The sequence below is a fragment of the Quercus suber genome, unplaced genomic scaffold (genome assembly GCF_002906115.3).
Source record: "Quercus suber isolate HL8 unplaced genomic scaffold, Cork oak 2.0 scaffold_519, whole genome shotgun sequence".
Lineage (NCBI taxonomy): Eukaryota > Viridiplantae > Streptophyta > Magnoliopsida > Fagales > Fagaceae > Quercus > Quercus suber.
Window position 1 is genome coordinate 286,337 of NW_027069968.1, and position 18,125 is coordinate 304,461.

Genomic DNA, 18,125 nt, shown 5'->3' on the forward strand with positions numbered 1-18,125 from the left:
ACCTGTTCCACACTTCCACACACTGTAGAATAAACACTATTTTTTTTTTTTTTAAAAAAAAAAAGTGTTATGCCACATCATCCAATTTATTCACTTTTTATTTTTTTTATTTTATTCCTGCAGATTCTTTATTATCTTCTCTCAGAAGAAGACTGACTAGGATTGACGTGGTTGTATGAATCAATAGTATCAGCACCGTCCAATCACAGGACTCTAAGATCTGGCAAACTCACACCGCCTAACATCAACTGCTCTCAATTAAAAAAAAAAAAAAAAACATTCAAAGTAGGTTTCATTGGTGGAGTTCGACTAGACTTAGGAAATACTTCGTGGACCCCATACCAAACAAAAACCTTTAAAACCCAAAGCCCCCCTCTCTCTCTTTCACGCCGCAGAATCTCAAACCCACTTTTCTTCTTCTTCTTCTTCTTCTTCGTAGTTCAATGTTCATAGTACCAACCAAGTAAGATCTTCTTTCATCTTCAACTTTCAATTCCCATATCCATAATTTCCAGTTCTATTTGTTTTCCCAAACTTATAAAGAATTACATATTACTTTAGCTACTGCTTTTGATCTTTTTCTCTTAATTCTGGACTTTCTTGTTAAAGATTTGTCTCTTCTTCTTTTTTAAGTTCTGACTAAAATATTTTGCTTTGTCTTTCTTGTTTTATTTGAAAATTTTGTAGTTAAAAGGGCATTAAGGATTGTGGGTAAATTTTATTCTTATTAGCATATTAAAGTTTGGTTCTTTTGTTGGTAGATGTTTCTGGGTTGTTCTTGCGTTTGTTTTTTTCTTTGACAAAATTTATCTTTATTAGCATTATATGATTCTATGTACCATTGTTCAACAAGGATACTTTACAAAAAGATAAATTTTAGAAGTGAAGCAACATATATCTCCGTGATACTACAAACCACAGTGAATTTAGTTTCATTCTGTTATCAATATTTTCAAGAAATCCTGTTTTTGCATGCCAATTTTGTCTTTTATTCTTGAATATTTTTGTTATGTTTTGTAGTTAATAAATTGAATAGTATGAGACATACCCTTTGTGGTTTCTTTTTTTTTAGTATATAATTTTTGTATTTACAGCTATACTTCAAAGATATTGTATATGTTGTAGTTTCAGAATGATAATTTCTAAGCAGTTGTTGTTTTTCAATGTATTTTCAGGTAAATATGTCTAGGATGGGATCTTCAAAGGATATTGTTACAAGGAAAACCAATGAACAAAATTTTTGTGATGTACAAAATGGCAATAATACTACTGCCAGAGCCTCCCGAGTTGCGCCAAAGCATCATCAGGGCAATGTGTCTAAAATAAGCTCAGTTTCTTATAGGCCAAAATCCTTAGGACTACAGATTGGCAATAATGGTACTGTCAGAACCTCTCAAGTTGAACCAAAGCATCAAAGAAATGTGTCTAAATTAAGCTCGGTTCCTCCTAATAGCAATAACAATCCTGTCAGTACCTCCCTTGTTGGACCAAATAATCAGGGTAATGTGTCTAAAATAAGCTCTGTCTCTTATAGACAAAAACCCTCAGGAGTATATTTTAGCAATTACAATACTGTGGGGACCTCCCAAGTTAGACCAAAGAATCATGTGTCTAAAGTGAGTTCAGTACTAGATAAACACAATCCTTCTGAAGTACAGCAGCATGATGAAAAGAATGCAGTCAAGACCTCCCAAGCTGAATTATCCTCAGATTCTCCAACAGCCAGGGCCAAACAACGCATTAAAGCTTACATTCAGACAGGTAGTGTACAATCTTAAACTTAACCTCAAGCCACTTCCAACCCAATTTCCCAAAGAAAACACATAAATATGTGAAAGATGCCGATGCCAAAGGTCTCACTTTTGCAGGGTTTTTGAGAGGTGATTTGTAGCTAGAATTACCCCCAATTTAAATATATTATAAAAAATATATAAATATAAATATAAAAACAAACACACACACACAATATATATATATATATGCAAGTATTATTGTTTTGTCATATCTTTAACATCCCTTACATAAACATGCGCTCCTATGCTAATTTATCTACCAGTATTTGTCATTTGTTAACATGAGATAGCTTAGCTCAATGCACACAATGTTGAGCATTGTTCTGTTACAGTTTAGTACCAGCATTAGTCTTCACACGCAAGAAAACATAATATCTAGGATCATCCTTTGAAAAATTAGCAGCTTTTTATTGTTGTTACTGTTTTCCACAGATAAAACAACTTACACTCCACAACATTGGTCTACTCAGAAGAGCAAAGATTTTATGCCACCTGTTAAGAATAGGCAAAGACATAGCACTCCATCTTCCCAAGTTTGGCAAATGAAAGTTGAGATCCCACCTTCTGAAAGGCCATCTAAGGTCACGATGCGACCTTCCAAAAACCAATCTGGACAAAGCCATAGCACTCCATCTTCCCACCAAATTTGGCGAAAAAAAGTAGAGACACATCCTTCTGAAAGGCAATCTAAGGTCAAGATGCAACCTTCCAAGAAGCAATCTATGGTCAAGAAGCAGCCTTCCAAAAAGCCATCCGAACAGCAGTCAAAACAAAATGATCCATCATATCATATTGTGTGGGATGGTATGTCTAAACAAAACCTTTTACTTTTCTTTCTAATTAAAATTTTACTCTCGAGAATATCCAACATTGTGCCTACTTTTGCATTCTGATGTGTCTTGGAAAGAATGTAATGCTTTAATTTTGGTACTATGCATTGTACTTGCTGTGATGCGATATGTATCTTGGAGAAGTACCATGCTTAGAATGTCTAACTAGTCCTTTTTGCTTAAGCTTAGGTACCAAATGTTCACATCTGCTTTCATGGTCTGTGCTCAATTGAGTCCATAACTTTATATTTCATGGTATCTTTTAAACTAGACATGGTTACGTAAGTGAGAACCAAGACCTTTTTGCATAACCACCCTCTTGCATACTGTTTTCCTGAATAAGCAAAGTACATAACAACAGATAAGCACATCAACAGCTTCATACTTCTTGTAAAGTATATGGATGAAATGAGCAGGGTGAAAAAGCTATGCTGCTTTATAACAATTTATGTAAGAAGCATATGCTGCTTTTTTGGAAAATTTAAGTTGCATGATTTGACAAATTTAAGCAAATATTCTTGAATTTACCAGTGAATCATGACATTTTTTTTTACAAATTAGGTCATCTACGAGTATGTGAAAAACCAAGTATGGTCCATTTACTTAAAAATTTGACATACTAAATTTGATTAACTCGCATACAAATATAAAGTGAGTGGCATAATGGCATTACAGAACCCAAAGTTCTAAACAACTTTTAATAGGATGATGCCAAATTACAACCACAAATTCATTAATTCACATCAGCTCAATAAAATATAACATAGGAGGAGCTTTCATAGTTGAATTGTTGTTCTATAACCTCAATTATCAATTTGATGCTCTTATGTTCAATATTGTGATATCTGGCTTCCTATTTTGGTAACCATATTTATCATCAGAATTCCATTTGCAGGTTTTGATGATGATGATGATGATGATGATGATTCTATCACTGAACCATTTGGACAAAATTGTCCTGTGTGTGATGACGATCTTGCATATTCACCCACAGATGAAGAAGAATTATGTTCTTCTGTTCTCCCAGAGGTTGCTGTTCTTTCATGTGGACATTCCTTCCATTGCCACTGCTTGCTGCTTGTCTCATCTGAAGAGCAGTCCACGGATCCACCATGTTTTATTTGTGTGAATGGCTTGTCTCTAACAAATCAGGGCAATTCTTTCTGATATTCTCCTCTTATGTTTTTGCACACATTCCTAATGTAAGTAGAGCAGACGAAAAGAAAAGAAAAATTAGTGTAGGATTGTTTGAACAGTCATTGGTTGATTATTGCAAATGTACGTACAGCTTTGATGATTCATAAAAGTGACAGATAATTATGTATGTATTTTACTTTGTTGTCAAATCTAGCTCAATTATTGATTATTATAACATAACTTTTTACAGATTAGCTAATCCACCAAAAAAATTGGTGCCACAAAGGCTTCTTCTACTCCTGCCGTTTTTTTTTTTTTTTGGGAGGGGGGGGGGGGGTGAGATGGTTAGAAATTTTTTTTTTTTTTTTTTTTTCCTTGGCTGCTGACCTCGCAACTTGAACCTCTCCCCCATGCACCCAATACATGAAAAGGTTTCATCTGCAGCAAGGATGGGAGCCACACTAGGGCCCCAAACCTGGCCCGACCAAGTTTTTTTTTTTTTTTTAGATATACTAAGGCTTAATTTGAATTGGGCTTAAGGAAAATAAAACTTGGCCCTCCTTCTCTCCAAAATCTTGTCCTCCCTCCTCAAATCAACTCAAACAACTTCACAAAACAATTCAAATAACGTCAGAAATCAGTTCAAACAACTACATTCCACATATCAGCTCAAACCACCACAATCCATAGATCATTGACCTTCTGTAACTCGAAACCCTAATTCCGTCCTTGCCTACAAGGGTGCGTGGTCCCTGCTTCATTAGTGCCGTTTGTATACTACTATCATGACCAATAATAAAAATGGACCGAAGGCCTTGAATTAGGGTGAATCTGAATTGTCCTTGCACTTGAAGGCCGTGTCCTGCTTTGCTGATTGCTCCTAAGATGGATGTGAGGTATCCTAGTCCTCATTATGGTGATATTTTGCTCATCAAAATATTCGTTGTTTCAACTTGTTTAAATGCCCAATCAGGTCATGGCTTCCTAGAAAATTGGCAAGAGAAATTAAATTCAGATCCACAAAACTTGAACCAGTGGCTTGACCACTGATCTAGAACCCTTCTAGCCTCAATTAATTGTCACTATTTAATATTGGTTAGATTTCTGATCTTTACAGTGTTAAGCATTTAGAAATTTTAATTCTCTGATGAATTGTCATGAGCCTTTTGTCCACGTTTATCAGTCTCTCAAAGTTGCAACTATATTTTCCTTTCCTTTCTTGAATTCTGTAATTGATAAACCATATGGGGTCATGTCTTAAGTCCCAGTAAGATCTCTCATAAGTCGAGCTTCTTTTCTTCAAGTGGAGGTGAAAAGAATGTCTTGTTTACATAGTTGGCTTGCCCATGCTTCCAGATAAGCTTTACAAGATTTGCGAGGTTAAGATAGAGAGCACTGTTTCTTTCCTCATGTATTTATTTCTTAATTCATACGGCCAAAATGTCAGAACCCTATTAAGAACGAAATACTGAAAACACTATAAATAACAATAATATAAAAAGGAAGATTTCCTATGTCAATGTTTTCATACAATCAGCCTAGAGCCGGAAATGGCTTCCGTACATAATTGATTAAACCTACTTAAATGATGAGGGTTCAAAGCTCTCACAGCTAAAACATATAGGTGTGTCCTGGGTGTGAGATCGTGTCGGTTACTCCTTGTTCAAACCAGAATATACCATCCTCAGAAAACATGTGAAACCACAGGACAAATTGCTTAATAATAACCTTAAAATACATTGATCTTTGCACGATTTGTACAAATAGATGTAGCAAGCTGTTCATAGAACATGAAAACATACAGTTATGAAGCTACACCTAATACGGTAATTTTTACAAGGGACTTGAGCAGGATTCTTCATCAAAACAAATTTCTGAATCCCAAAACTTCCCGAGGTTCAAGTAAAGGACAATCACCTCATTGGAGTGATCAGATAATATTAAACAGCCAGTAAATCTTCAACAAGAGAGAGAGACAGAGAGACAGAGAGAACGGAAGAAAGAGAGATAGAGAGAGAATTTGCAATCTTAGATTGATTCTTGCAATTTCTGGAATGTAAAACAACAGAACCATGTACATTAGCTCTCCGCATCCTCTTCGGAAATGTTAAACAAGAACTTTGGGAGGGAGGCAATTCTAGGAAGATGAAGTAGCAGTTCCCCAAATGAGTCTTTCCTTGACATACCGGCTGCCTGCTTGCTGCCAGATAAATCCCTTGTATCCTGGTCAGAAAGCTTCAAATCAGCTCTATATTTATTATCATGTATTTGTTCAGGGTTGTTTTTAACTTGAACACTCGTCCCACCATCAGGCCCATTGGCGCAACTTCCCCCACTACCCTGTGAATTCTGAACTGTGGCAGAGTCCTTCTGCAGAAGGCAACATAAGGAATTGACCCTTGTCATGAGGGATTTCTCATCAGAAGCTGCAGTAGACTGATTGTCATTGAGCAGGTACTGAGCAATGTCCTCCAGTATGTCTTGGTATTCAGGACTTTCGTTAGTAGCGGGTGGATTTCCAGAAGTCATCTGTTCTGAAAGACACTGTCCAATATGGCTCATTAGATCACTCATTGACATGGATGGATGGATCCCAGGCAGCAGTTTTAACTGGTCCCAGTTTCTTGAAGCCGCAGAATCAACAGCTTCAGAACTTCCATTACCTTCAATTGCACGAGCGTCCATCACTAAATATCAGAATGACAATCAGAGACCAATGGACAACGCCAAGCAAGATATGTAATTACTATTTACTTGCAGCTTACAAATATACCAAACATCCTACTCAAAATATAAAATTTATGCACTCAAACCCTAGGGCTAAGCAGAATCTAGCATTCAGAAACATTAGAAGAATATAAATGGAAAACTGAAGGTTTTTACCAAAAAATTAATCACTTTCAAGTTGTAACATTTTCAAAATGATAAAGGCATAAAAATTTAAAATGTAAACATGTCAAACATTCAGCTTTCTAAAATTAAGCTGCAACACACACAAAAATACAAAAATAAAACACAAAATATGAATCGCTTTTCAGAACATGCATGCAGGTCCTTAACGGCCAATGTTATGTCTAAAAGATCCATTCAGATTTGACAAGAATAGATCTAGACAGCACATCATTCAGGCATGCACCTACCATAACAAATAACCACATAAATGTGGAAGCAAAGCAGCATAAATTATTTTAAACTAGAAATATTCATATGTTAAGCTACCATTAAGCTATGCATCATTCTTTACACTCTTAGTACATAAGGGCTCTTAAACAGAACTTCTAATTGGAGTGTGTTCCATCATTAAGCTATGCACCTAGCAAATTCGGATAGCAATGATTTCACAAGACGTTAATTAAAACAAATAATTTAGGACATAAGGAGCATCATCAGAAGCAACTATCAAACATGCCACCATATGATAATGCCCAAAGTTAAATTACGACGAAAGCCCAAGGAAAAAAAAGGTGAAAACGATCAATCACCACGCCCAAAACAACACTCATTGTACCTGAACTGGGAGAAGGAGCTTCTCGTAACCGATTTTCCAATGCCAAACCAGCAGAATCCTGTTTATGTTCAATTTTCAGCGAAGATGATTGTGTTGGAGTTGGTGATGCTACATCCTGGAAACCAGACATGGATCCTCCACTGTCCATTTGATCAAAACTATGCTCTTTAGATTCTTCTGGGTCCTCAAATACAGAAGGTCTCGGTTCAAAGAATGGTGAATCCACAACTATCTCTGGTTGTCGGCTTAAGAAATTAAGGCGCATGTCACACTGGATAAGCTTTTCAAAATGCTTATTTAACAACCCTTGCGGGCATTGCAGAAAATGTTGCCTAAAAAACCATAAAAGTAAAATTTTCAATCAATACCAAAGTTACAAAAAACTAAATCTTCATTTATGAGATGTTTGTTTAAGTGGTCTCATACTCTTGGAACCAGTGATGAGCATTTGATTGTAGAATTCTCTTTCTTTTAGATGGTAATTTTTCTCTTTGTAATTCTTTAGGAGAGTTTTGTGCATACATGGACACACAAGCTTTTCCTATTTTCAATAAAATTATTTCTCATGAAAAAATGGTAAGGAGTTCTGTGTGAATCAATAATGAGCATATATGTTAAGGAAAAGTGAGAGAACAAAAAATGTAGGATGGATACAAAAGGTTTCAATTTTCCCTAGTGCGTGTTTGATATAAAGTATAGAATTATTTTATTTTATTCTTTTGATAGATAAGAAAATTCTATTTAACAAAGACTACTTCATGAAAATAGACACAAAGTGGCCTAATATGAAATTTGAATAGATTTACTGTACCCTTGTTACATAAGGAGAGGATAAAAAAGATTAGAGAATATAAAAAACAGTTTTCCCCTACTTTTATTCCCAAATTGGGAGGATTTTTTTGGTGGTCCTGGGTAGAAAACTCCACCCACCCCTTTGCCATCCTCCCTCTTTTCCACCACACCAAACAAAGTAAAACTTCCATTTTCCATCCTCCCCATTTTCCACCCAACCAAAAGGAATGAAACTGTAAATGCACAACTGGCACAAATGCCTTTTTACTATAAATGTTTCCTCCAGCTTGTGGGATAGATCAATTAAAAAAATGCTTCAGATACACACGCACACACAGCCAAGAAGGACAAAAAAATGTAGTTGCAATCAGCTAGAACCAAAAGGGAAAATAAAAGAAACAATAGACCTGATTGCAAAGAGTTATGAGAACAGTAAAAGAACATGGGAACAAGTATGGATAAGAGAAAGAACACCATACAGCAAACAATAAGCCACCCAGAACAACCCAAGTCAGCACAAGACTTTCTAGGCTCTAGCCAAGGCTTAAATATAGAAGAAGCAGCAAAAACAGCAGACTCTTTGGCAGTCTTGCTTTCAATTATAAAGAGAGAATACAGGATAAACCAAACTAATCTTACCTGTTTATGCTAGCCTGCCCATCAGTAAAATCTGCCGTAGCCTGCCATAAGGTGTGCTTTCTAGGCTGAGGGTTGGTCTCCCTAAAGAAAAGGGGCTGTCTAGCCAGCTGCAGAAGGAATAACCAGTGTCTTAATGAACCATTTATATGTGCGCACACCTTAGCATTCTAACAAACATTCATAAAACTTACAAACAGGTACACACGCTGCCACAAACACATAGATATAAAGCATAAGAATACCATACATACCACGACATTCAATGTACCAGGTCCATTATCAGGACAATTTGCCTTCAAAGCCATAATATCTGACCACTGGATTTCTATTTTACTCTTCAGCCCACCTTCAAGAACTTCCCAAACAAGCTTATGCTTAGCAAAGTAACATTTTGCAACTAAATCTCCTTCATATCTTGATTTATACTGCCACCAGAAAAAAAAAAAAGTAGAGTTTAATGACCCAAAAAAAAAGGTCTTCCATGGGATTTGAGAGAGATGGCTGGTACTGCCAGGTTATATGCCAAATTCCACAAAATTTTCTAAATTTTTCAGAATGTAAGCAGCACAAGATCGTTAAAATATTTTCTCAAAAAGTAGCACAAAAGTAAATAAGATACCTCCCAACCGCCAATTTTCAGAAGTGAAGCTGGGAAATTTGAAGCCTTTAGCTTGTCCGTAGCACTAGATAAAGCAGCCCCCTTACTTTCTTTTTTAACTACCGCATTAAAGTTTTCACTCTGAGCAGCTCCATTACTAGAAGCACCCCCTTGAGAAAGCTTCATTTGAATTAATTCTAACAGAGATGGGCTCTTCCTCAGCCGCAAACCCAGAGGGCTAGGCTCATCAAGTGGGTTGTATTGTGAAGGAGGAATAGCGTATGCATTAGTTCCTGAACTCCATTGCTGATTAGGCAACAAGATTGTGTAAGACAAAAAATAAATAAAAGTATAAAAGAATCCAAATTACTACTGAAAGTAACAGAAGCTCTTAGATCTCCAATGCAACCCAAATCTCAACACTGATAATAATCTATAAAATAAAAAATAAAAAATCCGAGTAACCAAAATTATTTTAATCCAAAATCCTCAGCAAGCTCAAGAATTATTAATGCTTGACATAGTTGCATAGAAAGCCACATGTAATTTAAAGATACCTTGAAATCTCAGAAGATGCAATTTTTGTCAGAAAACCAGAAAGTAACCTACGAAGTTCTTAACTTTTCCCCCCAATAAAACCAGAAACTTAAAGTCTTAAACCCCATCACAACTATCACCAATATAACTATTTTTTCACTTTCCTGCGATCTCCCAGGGATCAAACAGAAAATATCTGACTCGTATTTTTTCATGCAAAAGAAAATACATATTTTATACAGAAAACACAGGGAACCCAGTAATTGTATTGATTACATATCACAAACAAAAAAGCAATACACAAATAAAGAAAAACTCAAAATATATATATATATATATATATATATATTGGATAGGTAATAGTAAAATTTTGAATAGTTGAATGAACCTCATTTAGACAAAACTTAATTGGTGTTTTGGTCTGAAAATAAAGAATTATTATCAAGAATGGACAGTATAAGTTGAAATTTTTTAAAGAAAATAAAAAATAAAAAAAATAATAAAAAAGACTAAGAACGCCCACGGTGACCACCAACACTAGCCCGCATCATATATTTTTATGTCATCCAGTTCAACAATCCACGTGCCGACAAAACGAAACCATGTGTGACAAGCTACTGCGGGATCTGCTGCCACGTGTCGTACCAGACCAACCACCGCCGTCATTTAAAGACAAACCTGGGCCCCCACATTTATCCATTAATTCATACGTGTCGCCAACGCATGCTCGCACATTCTTCTATCAAATGACCAAACTAGCCTTCATAAAAATGCAGTACAAACTACGTAGTACAAAGCGAGTGAAATCTTGTGTACTTCTTTAACATGAATTTTTAGTAAGGAAGTAGAATTTCTAAATCCATCTTCTTAGATAATTTCTCTCTTTGTGTATGCGTTCTATAAGAGAATATAAGAGAATTCTCCTCTTTATACTAAACTTTGGTGTGATTTAGAAATACTTTGACAAAAAAATTTGAGGACAACTTGGTAGAGCTGTATCTCTAACTCCACTAAAATGCCTATAAAATATGACACTTTTCTATTAATTCATCTCTTCAAAACAAACTTATACAAAAAAAAAAAAATTATGAAACTAAACAAAAAAAAAAAAAAAATTCATCACTTGCGTTTTAAATTACGACACTAGACCAACAAAAATAAAAACCTCATTTTAAAATAAATGGATTCAATATATTATCATTTCTGTTAAAAATATTGATGATATTATAAAATTTATAATGGAGTGTTATCTTACAAAATTTAAAATATTTTTTAATGAAAATCGAAATGGACAAAAAAAAAAATTAGACAAAAATTTTCTTTCAAATTCTTTTGAAAAAAAAAAAAAATCTACTTCAATTCATTATTTGACTATCTATAAAGCTATTTACAAATATTAAATTATATTACTCATTAAGTTATTTAAACGTGTTAAATGATCCATTAAAAATGACCAAAATTGCAGGATATTACTATCTTCAAACATATTTTGCTAAACTTCCCCAACCGAACTTATTTGGGGATGTAGCCTTCATTTGAAACTCAGCTTGAGTCAGTCAAGCTCAAGGTCTAAATCAGTGCTAGCTAAATTCGACTTTTCTATATTTAAATAAACACGTACACTATTGGTTGAGAAATGCCAAATGTGTTAGTTTGTTCTTTGTGATCAAAATGGTACATTGAGATCCTTGAGAACAATGGAAGGAAAATATCTCACACAGTTGACTGCATTGTTGTAAATATTAATGTTTTAGTAAGAACTTAGCTCCAAAAGAGTTGTTCTGTTTAAATCAAACTTTAAAAAAAAAAAAAAAATAAATAAAGAACTTATCATTAAAAAGTCAATTTTCAGGTAGCACAGATTTATAGAGAACTCAACTTTAGAAAAGTCAAGTTCCTTCTAACGTTGAGTTCCAAGTGGGCATTCAAAAAAATGCCACATTAGCTGCAGCCATGTTAGTTAAGATGCACTAANGATAAGAACGCCCACGGTGACCACCAACACTAGCCCGCATCATATATTTTTATGTCATCCAGTTCAACAATCCACGTGCCGACAAAACGAAACCATGTGTGACAAGCTACTGCGGGATCTGCTGCCACGTGTCGTACCAGACCAACCACCGCCGTCATTTAAAGACAAACCTGGGCCCCCACATTTATCCATTAAATCATACGTGTCGCCAACGCATGCTCGCACATTCTTCTATCAAATGACCAAACTAGCCTTCATAAAAATGCAGTACAAACTACGTAGTACAAAGCGAGTGAAATCTTGTGTACTTCTTTAACATGAATTTTTAGTAAGGAAGTAGAATTTCTAAATCCATCTTCTTAGATAATTTCTCTCTTTGTGTATGCGTTCTATAAGAGAATATAAGAGAATTCTCCTCTTTATACTAAACTTTGGTGTGATTTAGAAATACTTTGACAAAAAAATTTGAGGACAACTTGGTAGAGCTGTATCTCTAACTCCACTTAAAATGCCTATAAAATATGACACTTTTCTATTAATTCATCTCTTCAAAACAAACTTATACAAAAAAAAAAAAATTATGAAACTAAACAAAAAAAAAAAAAAAAATTCATCACTTGCGTTTTAAATTACGACACTAGACCAACAAAAATAAAAACCTCATTTTAAAATAAATGGATTCAATATATTATCATTTCTGTTAAAAATATTGATGATATTATAAAATTTATAATGGAGTGTTATCTTACAAAATTTAAAATATTTTTTAATGAAAATCGAAATGGACAAAAAAATAAAATTAGACAAAAATTTTCTTTCAAATTCTTTTGAAAAAAAAAAAAAATCTACTTCAATTCATTATTTGACTATCTATAAAGCTATTTACAAATATTAAATTATATTACTCATTAAGTTATTTAAACGTGTTAAATGATCCATTAAAAATGACCAAAATTGCAGGATATTACTACTTCAAACATATTTTGCTAAACTTCCCCAACCGAACTTATTTGGGGATGTAGCCTTCATTTGAAACTCAGCTTGAGTCAGTCAAGCTCAAGGTCTAAATCAGTGCTAGCTAAATTCGACTTTTCTATATTTAAATAAACACGTACACTATTGGTTGAGAAATGCCAAATGTGTTAGTTTGTTCTTTGTGATCAAAATGGTACATTGAGATCCTTGAGAACAATGGAAGGAAAATATCTCACACAGTTGACTGCATTGTTGTAAATATTAATGTTTTAGTAAGAACTTAGCTCCAAAAGAGTTGTTCTGTTTAAATCAAACTTTAAAAAAAAAAAATAAATAAATAAAGAACTTATCATTAAAAAGTCAATTTTCAGGTAGCACAGATTTATAGAAACTCAACTTTAGAAAAGTCAAGTTCCTTCTAACGTTGAGTTCCAAGTGGGCATTCAAAAAAATGCCACATTAGCTGCAGCCATGTTAGTTAAGATGCACTAAAACTTGACTTTTCAATTCTCAAATAAGCCTGGATGGGAGCTATTTGGCAAAATAAGTTTTGATATGGTAATATCTTGCAATTTTGGGTAACAAATACATCGTGTGATTAAAAGCGCACATAAATGGTTGTTTGAATTCTTAAAAAAAAAAAAAAAATTCTCATGTAGTTTTTTTCTTTTTAAATTATTTGATAGTTAAAAGATGCGTGATTTAAACTTAGACATCTCTATTATTTCTAGTAAGTGGTAGTTGAATTTCAGTGCTTTTTGGCAAATCTCCCACTTTTTTGGGAAGTAAACTCTCACCTCTAGTAATTCAATGGCTCTAAAACCATAAATTATTAATTAATTACATAATTTTTTTATTATAATTCTAACGTGACATACTATAAATGATTACCAATTACTTATACATAAATTTATAATTTTTTTTACCACTTATACCCTGCCAGAGCATAATTGTTATAGAAAGTTGTTAATAATTTGTGGTACTATATTTTTTCCTAAAAAGTAAATTGAATCTTCATGATTCAACAATTTCTATGAATTTTAATTTGGATAAAATTTAAGTACAGTACTTTAGGTGCTGTTCCTTAGATTTCTCTTTTAAAATTTAGTAATGTGGCTATTTAACTAAAAAAATATATTTTTATCTCATGAAAAAAAATTTATATAAAAAAATTTTAAAAGAGAATATAAAGAATAACACCTAAGTACTGTACTTAAATCTTACCATTTTAATTTTAAGCAACAAAGTAATAAAGGAAAAAAAAAAAAAAAAAACAGTAAAAGGGAAATAAACAACAAGGACAATTGGGTAATTTGGTCAGGGCCCATTCGAAACGACACGTGCTCGCCGTCAAGCCCACCACACTCTCTCTCTAACACCGTTAAAAGATTGCCGAACCATTTTTTCCCCCTAGGGTTTACAGAATCTCCAACTCCTTCGATCCCAACAAACTTTTTATACTTTCTCATTTCTAACTTTCTGGGGAAATTTTTTATCGATTTTCTTTGTGAAAATTTCAAGAAAATTTTAATGGTACAGTTCATGAAATCGACGAATATGAGGCCTGAGCCCGAATCAACAACAACAACGACGAGTACGACTACAGCGTCGTCGAAGCTTCCGGTGAAGCTAGAGATCGAGGACTCTCTAGAAGAGGAGCACGGACCTCTCAACAAGCGGTCAAAGCCTTCTCAATCTTTTCAGGAGGTACTGAATTTCAAATTTTTTTTTTTTCGGGCTTCGTTGTTTGGTTTGGGGGAAAACTTAGGAAAGGGTGAGAAAATCGTGAGACTCAGTCAGAGCTGAGATTAAATATATCGAAAAAGGCCTAATTTAAAGTGGTTTTGCTTATTTGAGTGAATTTAAGTCTTAAATCGGAACTGCATGAAAGATCAGGGAGTCAAAAGTGAATTTTTTCCTTTTGTTTGATTCTCTTTTTTCTCGGAAACCAAACGGTGGATTAGGGTTTGGTGATTTATGTATATGATCTTCTTATAAGAAGTTTGAGTTTTTATGATTGGTCCGAGGATTTGGGGTTTTTCTGATTGTTCATCCTTCCTTGAGTTCTCAGCTTCTCTTAGACCTGCCTATGATTTTTTAATTGTTCCTTTGTGTTCATCATCGTGAACTAAAAGTTTATATTTTCTCTGATTAATAAAATTGCCTATTGTTGAGTTAACTGAAACTCATCTTATAGTTTATTTGATAGGAATACAAAATTAAATAAAGTAATTATTTATTTGTTTTTGTTGCTTTCCAACTAGAACCCACCTTATGGTCTCCTTGATACAAAATTAAATAAAGTATTTATTTGTTTGTTTTTGTTGCTTTCCAATATAATAGGATTCATTGAATTCTTCCTTAAGGAATATGTGTGAATATACTCATTAACAAATCCCATTAAATTTTGCGTGCAATTTTGGAAAATACGGCCAAATTCCTTTTCTTAAAATAAAAAAAAATTATATAAGACCAAATTCTATGTATAAAGCATTAAAATAAAATGTATATGATTTTGGAAATCTTAGTTCAAGTGTTTGCAGATTTTGTTTTTTTAATAAGACCAGATTATGTGTTTAAAGAATTAAAAGAAACGTACATGATTTTGGAAATTTTAGTTCAAGTATGAAACTTTTATATGACTTTGTATTAGGAGGAAAAAAAAGTATGGTAAAAAGTATTGTTATTCAATTGGTTGACACATTTTGATGTTTCTAATGAATTATTAAAAAGAAAGTGTGAAACTTTCAAAAAAAAAAAAAAAAGAATCTAAATGGACTGCTTCCTTTTTTTTCCCCTTAATTAATTGAGTACAAAGTCAACTTCCTAAGTTACAATGATTTGAAACATTGCAGAAATAATTTATTTAAATAAGAAAAAAAAAGAAATATAAATTAAGAAAACATCAGTTGGAAATAAATTAATTTTATAATTAAAAACAACATGTCCACGTAACAAGTAGGAAATAATGTACTAATAATGTATTATACCAGTCTTTTTATTTTCTTTTTTAAATGCACCTGTCTTATTATTAAATGTCACCTGTCTTATTATTAAATGCTAATAATCGACAAATTATTTATTTCTTTCGAGAATTACACAAATTATTTCTTTTAAAAGCTAGAGAACAATTTTGATAAGGAAAAATTCTCCATAATCGTAAAAACAAAATTGGCAAGAAAGTTAAAACTTGAATAGTTGGCTCAATCTTATTGCTGTATAGATTTTTTATTTTTCTTTTTGAGTAAGATGAAATGTATGTGAAGCTCAAAACAGTCGAAACAACAATGTTACTATGCTGGAGATAATACCTGTCTTTGCATTTTTTAGAAAATGTTAGAGATACCTTAATTCGTTGAGAAAAACTCTCCTCGGCTCTCTTTCAGTCAGTCTCTCCCTCCTCTTTTATTTTTCTGTCCAAAAGTCCCCTTTATTTCCTTCATTCCTATGTTATATACTCCGTTTTCCCCCCGTTTCCATTGTACACGTGTAGTTCTTATCTTGGGAGCTCCTTTCTGTCCCATCCAGCACCTACCAGAACTTTCAGCTTAGTGGCCATAAAGCTGCTTAGTTACTGTTCAGGTATCACCTCCACATTAATGCGGCCAGAGTGTTAGCTGGAAAGCATTTAATGTGGAGGTGATGGCCTTATAAGATATTTACTACTTTCCCCGACGCCCCCTTAAATTATATCCAATTTCAGTTCAGATATAACTTGGCGGAGTCTCCCCAATAACATGAAAGTTACATTCACCTCGGACTTTGGTGTCCTCGGACGTGTGTTATGCCGCTGTATATAATATCTACTCGTTTCTTCTATATTGCCCATTTAGTAATAATAAAACTTTTTTAGACTATCCTCGGATAACGAAGTATCCTCGGACTGGGCCGTTGGGCCCGAGCCCACTTCTGAGGATTACTATCTCTTTTTAATTAACAGGCCCCACAATAGCCCCTCAAAATCTCGCTTTTTGCCATCTCGGGAAAAAGGGAGATTTTGATATCCAGCCCTCATTTATTTCGTAGGTTTCCCCCGCTTTCAGAATGTCTTTTTGTTTGCCCAAGGCACGCTCCTGACGTTTCGGCGTCATGAGCACGCCATTATTAAATGATAACTGCTCTGTTGTCCCACACGTTCAACGATCTGATGCAAATATAACGGTGGGGATCCTTTGCATTTATGGGCGGGGTTTTTCCCGCTCCCACTTTCTGTGCCCTTGTAAAGTGCCTTTCAAATCAAATCTTTCTTCAGTTACAAATTACCCCCTCTCAGCACGTATTCATTGAATCTGTCTTTCTCTCATTACTCCACGCTCTCATAAATACTAAGAGCCCGTCCGAGAAGCTTATTTTCCAAACCTGTAAGTTTCCTTAACCCTCCCTAGTTTTCCATCTTCTGTATCAGTTTTTCTCTGCTACTGTTAGAAAATGGGTAGATTTAAGTATCTAGTTGATTCCGAGGAGCAAATAGAATCATTTAGGACTAAGTATAGGATTCCCTCAAAAGTGGGTATGAGATACGCTTCCTCCCAAACTTGGTTGCGCGATAGAAAAACGGGGAGGTAGCAATCCCATGGTAGCTTTTGTCGAGGGAGGGATGACTATCCCAATGGGTAATCTGACGAGAAATTACCTTAGGTTTTTAGGTTATCTCCTACGCAGTGCGCCTCGAATATGTTCAGGGTGCTCGGGAGTATAGAGGCTTTAAACGCCTTATACAATTTAGGTTTGACCCATCACGATATGAACTGGGTATATAACCTCAATCATTTGAAGGATCAGGGATATTACCTTAAGTCTAGGTACCCTGCAGTAAGATTGATCCAGTGCCTCCTCACCTCAAACAAGGGTTTAAAGACGATTTTCTTATTTTTTCCGGGGAGTGGCAGATGGTTTGCCTTGCCGACTGAAGAGGGACAACCAGGTGGGGTTCCTAGGATGTACGTCCCTGATAAGTTAGATTAATTTTTTATTTGAAGCAGTTTTTATTCCTAATGGAAACTTCCTTTTATGTTTTAATTACTTTGCAGACAAACGCGCCACTAGACACCATCTCAGGCTGATCAACAGGGAGAGCCTAGATAGAATTCTGCGGTCCGAGGTGTATGTGAATCCCTCCGACGGCCAATTACGAGCAGCACACTTAATACTCAAGTACAAACCTGCGTCCACAGCCTTTCAGGCTCCCAAGTGCGTGATAAAGGCAAAAGATCCTCGGCTCCACCGTATCAGTGTAGTCTTTGAGGGATTCATCGTTCCTGAGGGCACCCCTATTCCTGAAGGTGAGCCCTTCACTGAACCATCGCCTGAGGCCACTCTTTCTATAGGAGCTTCATCATCA

The 18,125-nt window shown here is 34.6% G+C and overlaps 2 protein-coding genes across 3 annotated transcripts; one reads left to right on the forward strand and one right to left on the reverse strand.

Moving 5' to 3' along the window:
- The first annotated feature begins 314 nt into the window (after positions 1-314).
- Positions 315-3,969, forward strand: LOC112024165 (uncharacterized). The gene is made up of 4 exons (XM_024056810.2): positions 315-463; positions 1,176-1,761; positions 2,226-2,597; positions 3,519-3,969. The coding sequence occupies exons 2-4, from the start codon at positions 1,182-1,184 to the stop codon at positions 3,788-3,790; spliced, it is 1,224 nt and encodes a 407-aa protein (XP_023912578.2). The 5' UTR covers positions 315-463; positions 1,176-1,181; the 3' UTR covers positions 3,791-3,969.
- A 1,508-nt stretch (positions 3,970-5,477) lies between these two features.
- On the reverse strand, positions 5,478-9,603 carry LOC112024158 (uncharacterized; the record flags this gene model as incomplete). 2 transcript variants are annotated; one of them, XM_065763694.1, is given in 5 exon segments in its annotated part: positions 5,478-6,423; positions 7,269-7,600; positions 8,700-8,806; positions 8,951-9,124; positions 9,319-9,603. In XM_065763694.1, coding segments are annotated over 5 exon segments (1,482 nt in total), but the record flags the coding sequence as incomplete, so codon positions are not given.
- Positions 9,604-18,125: the final 8,522 nt, after the last annotated feature.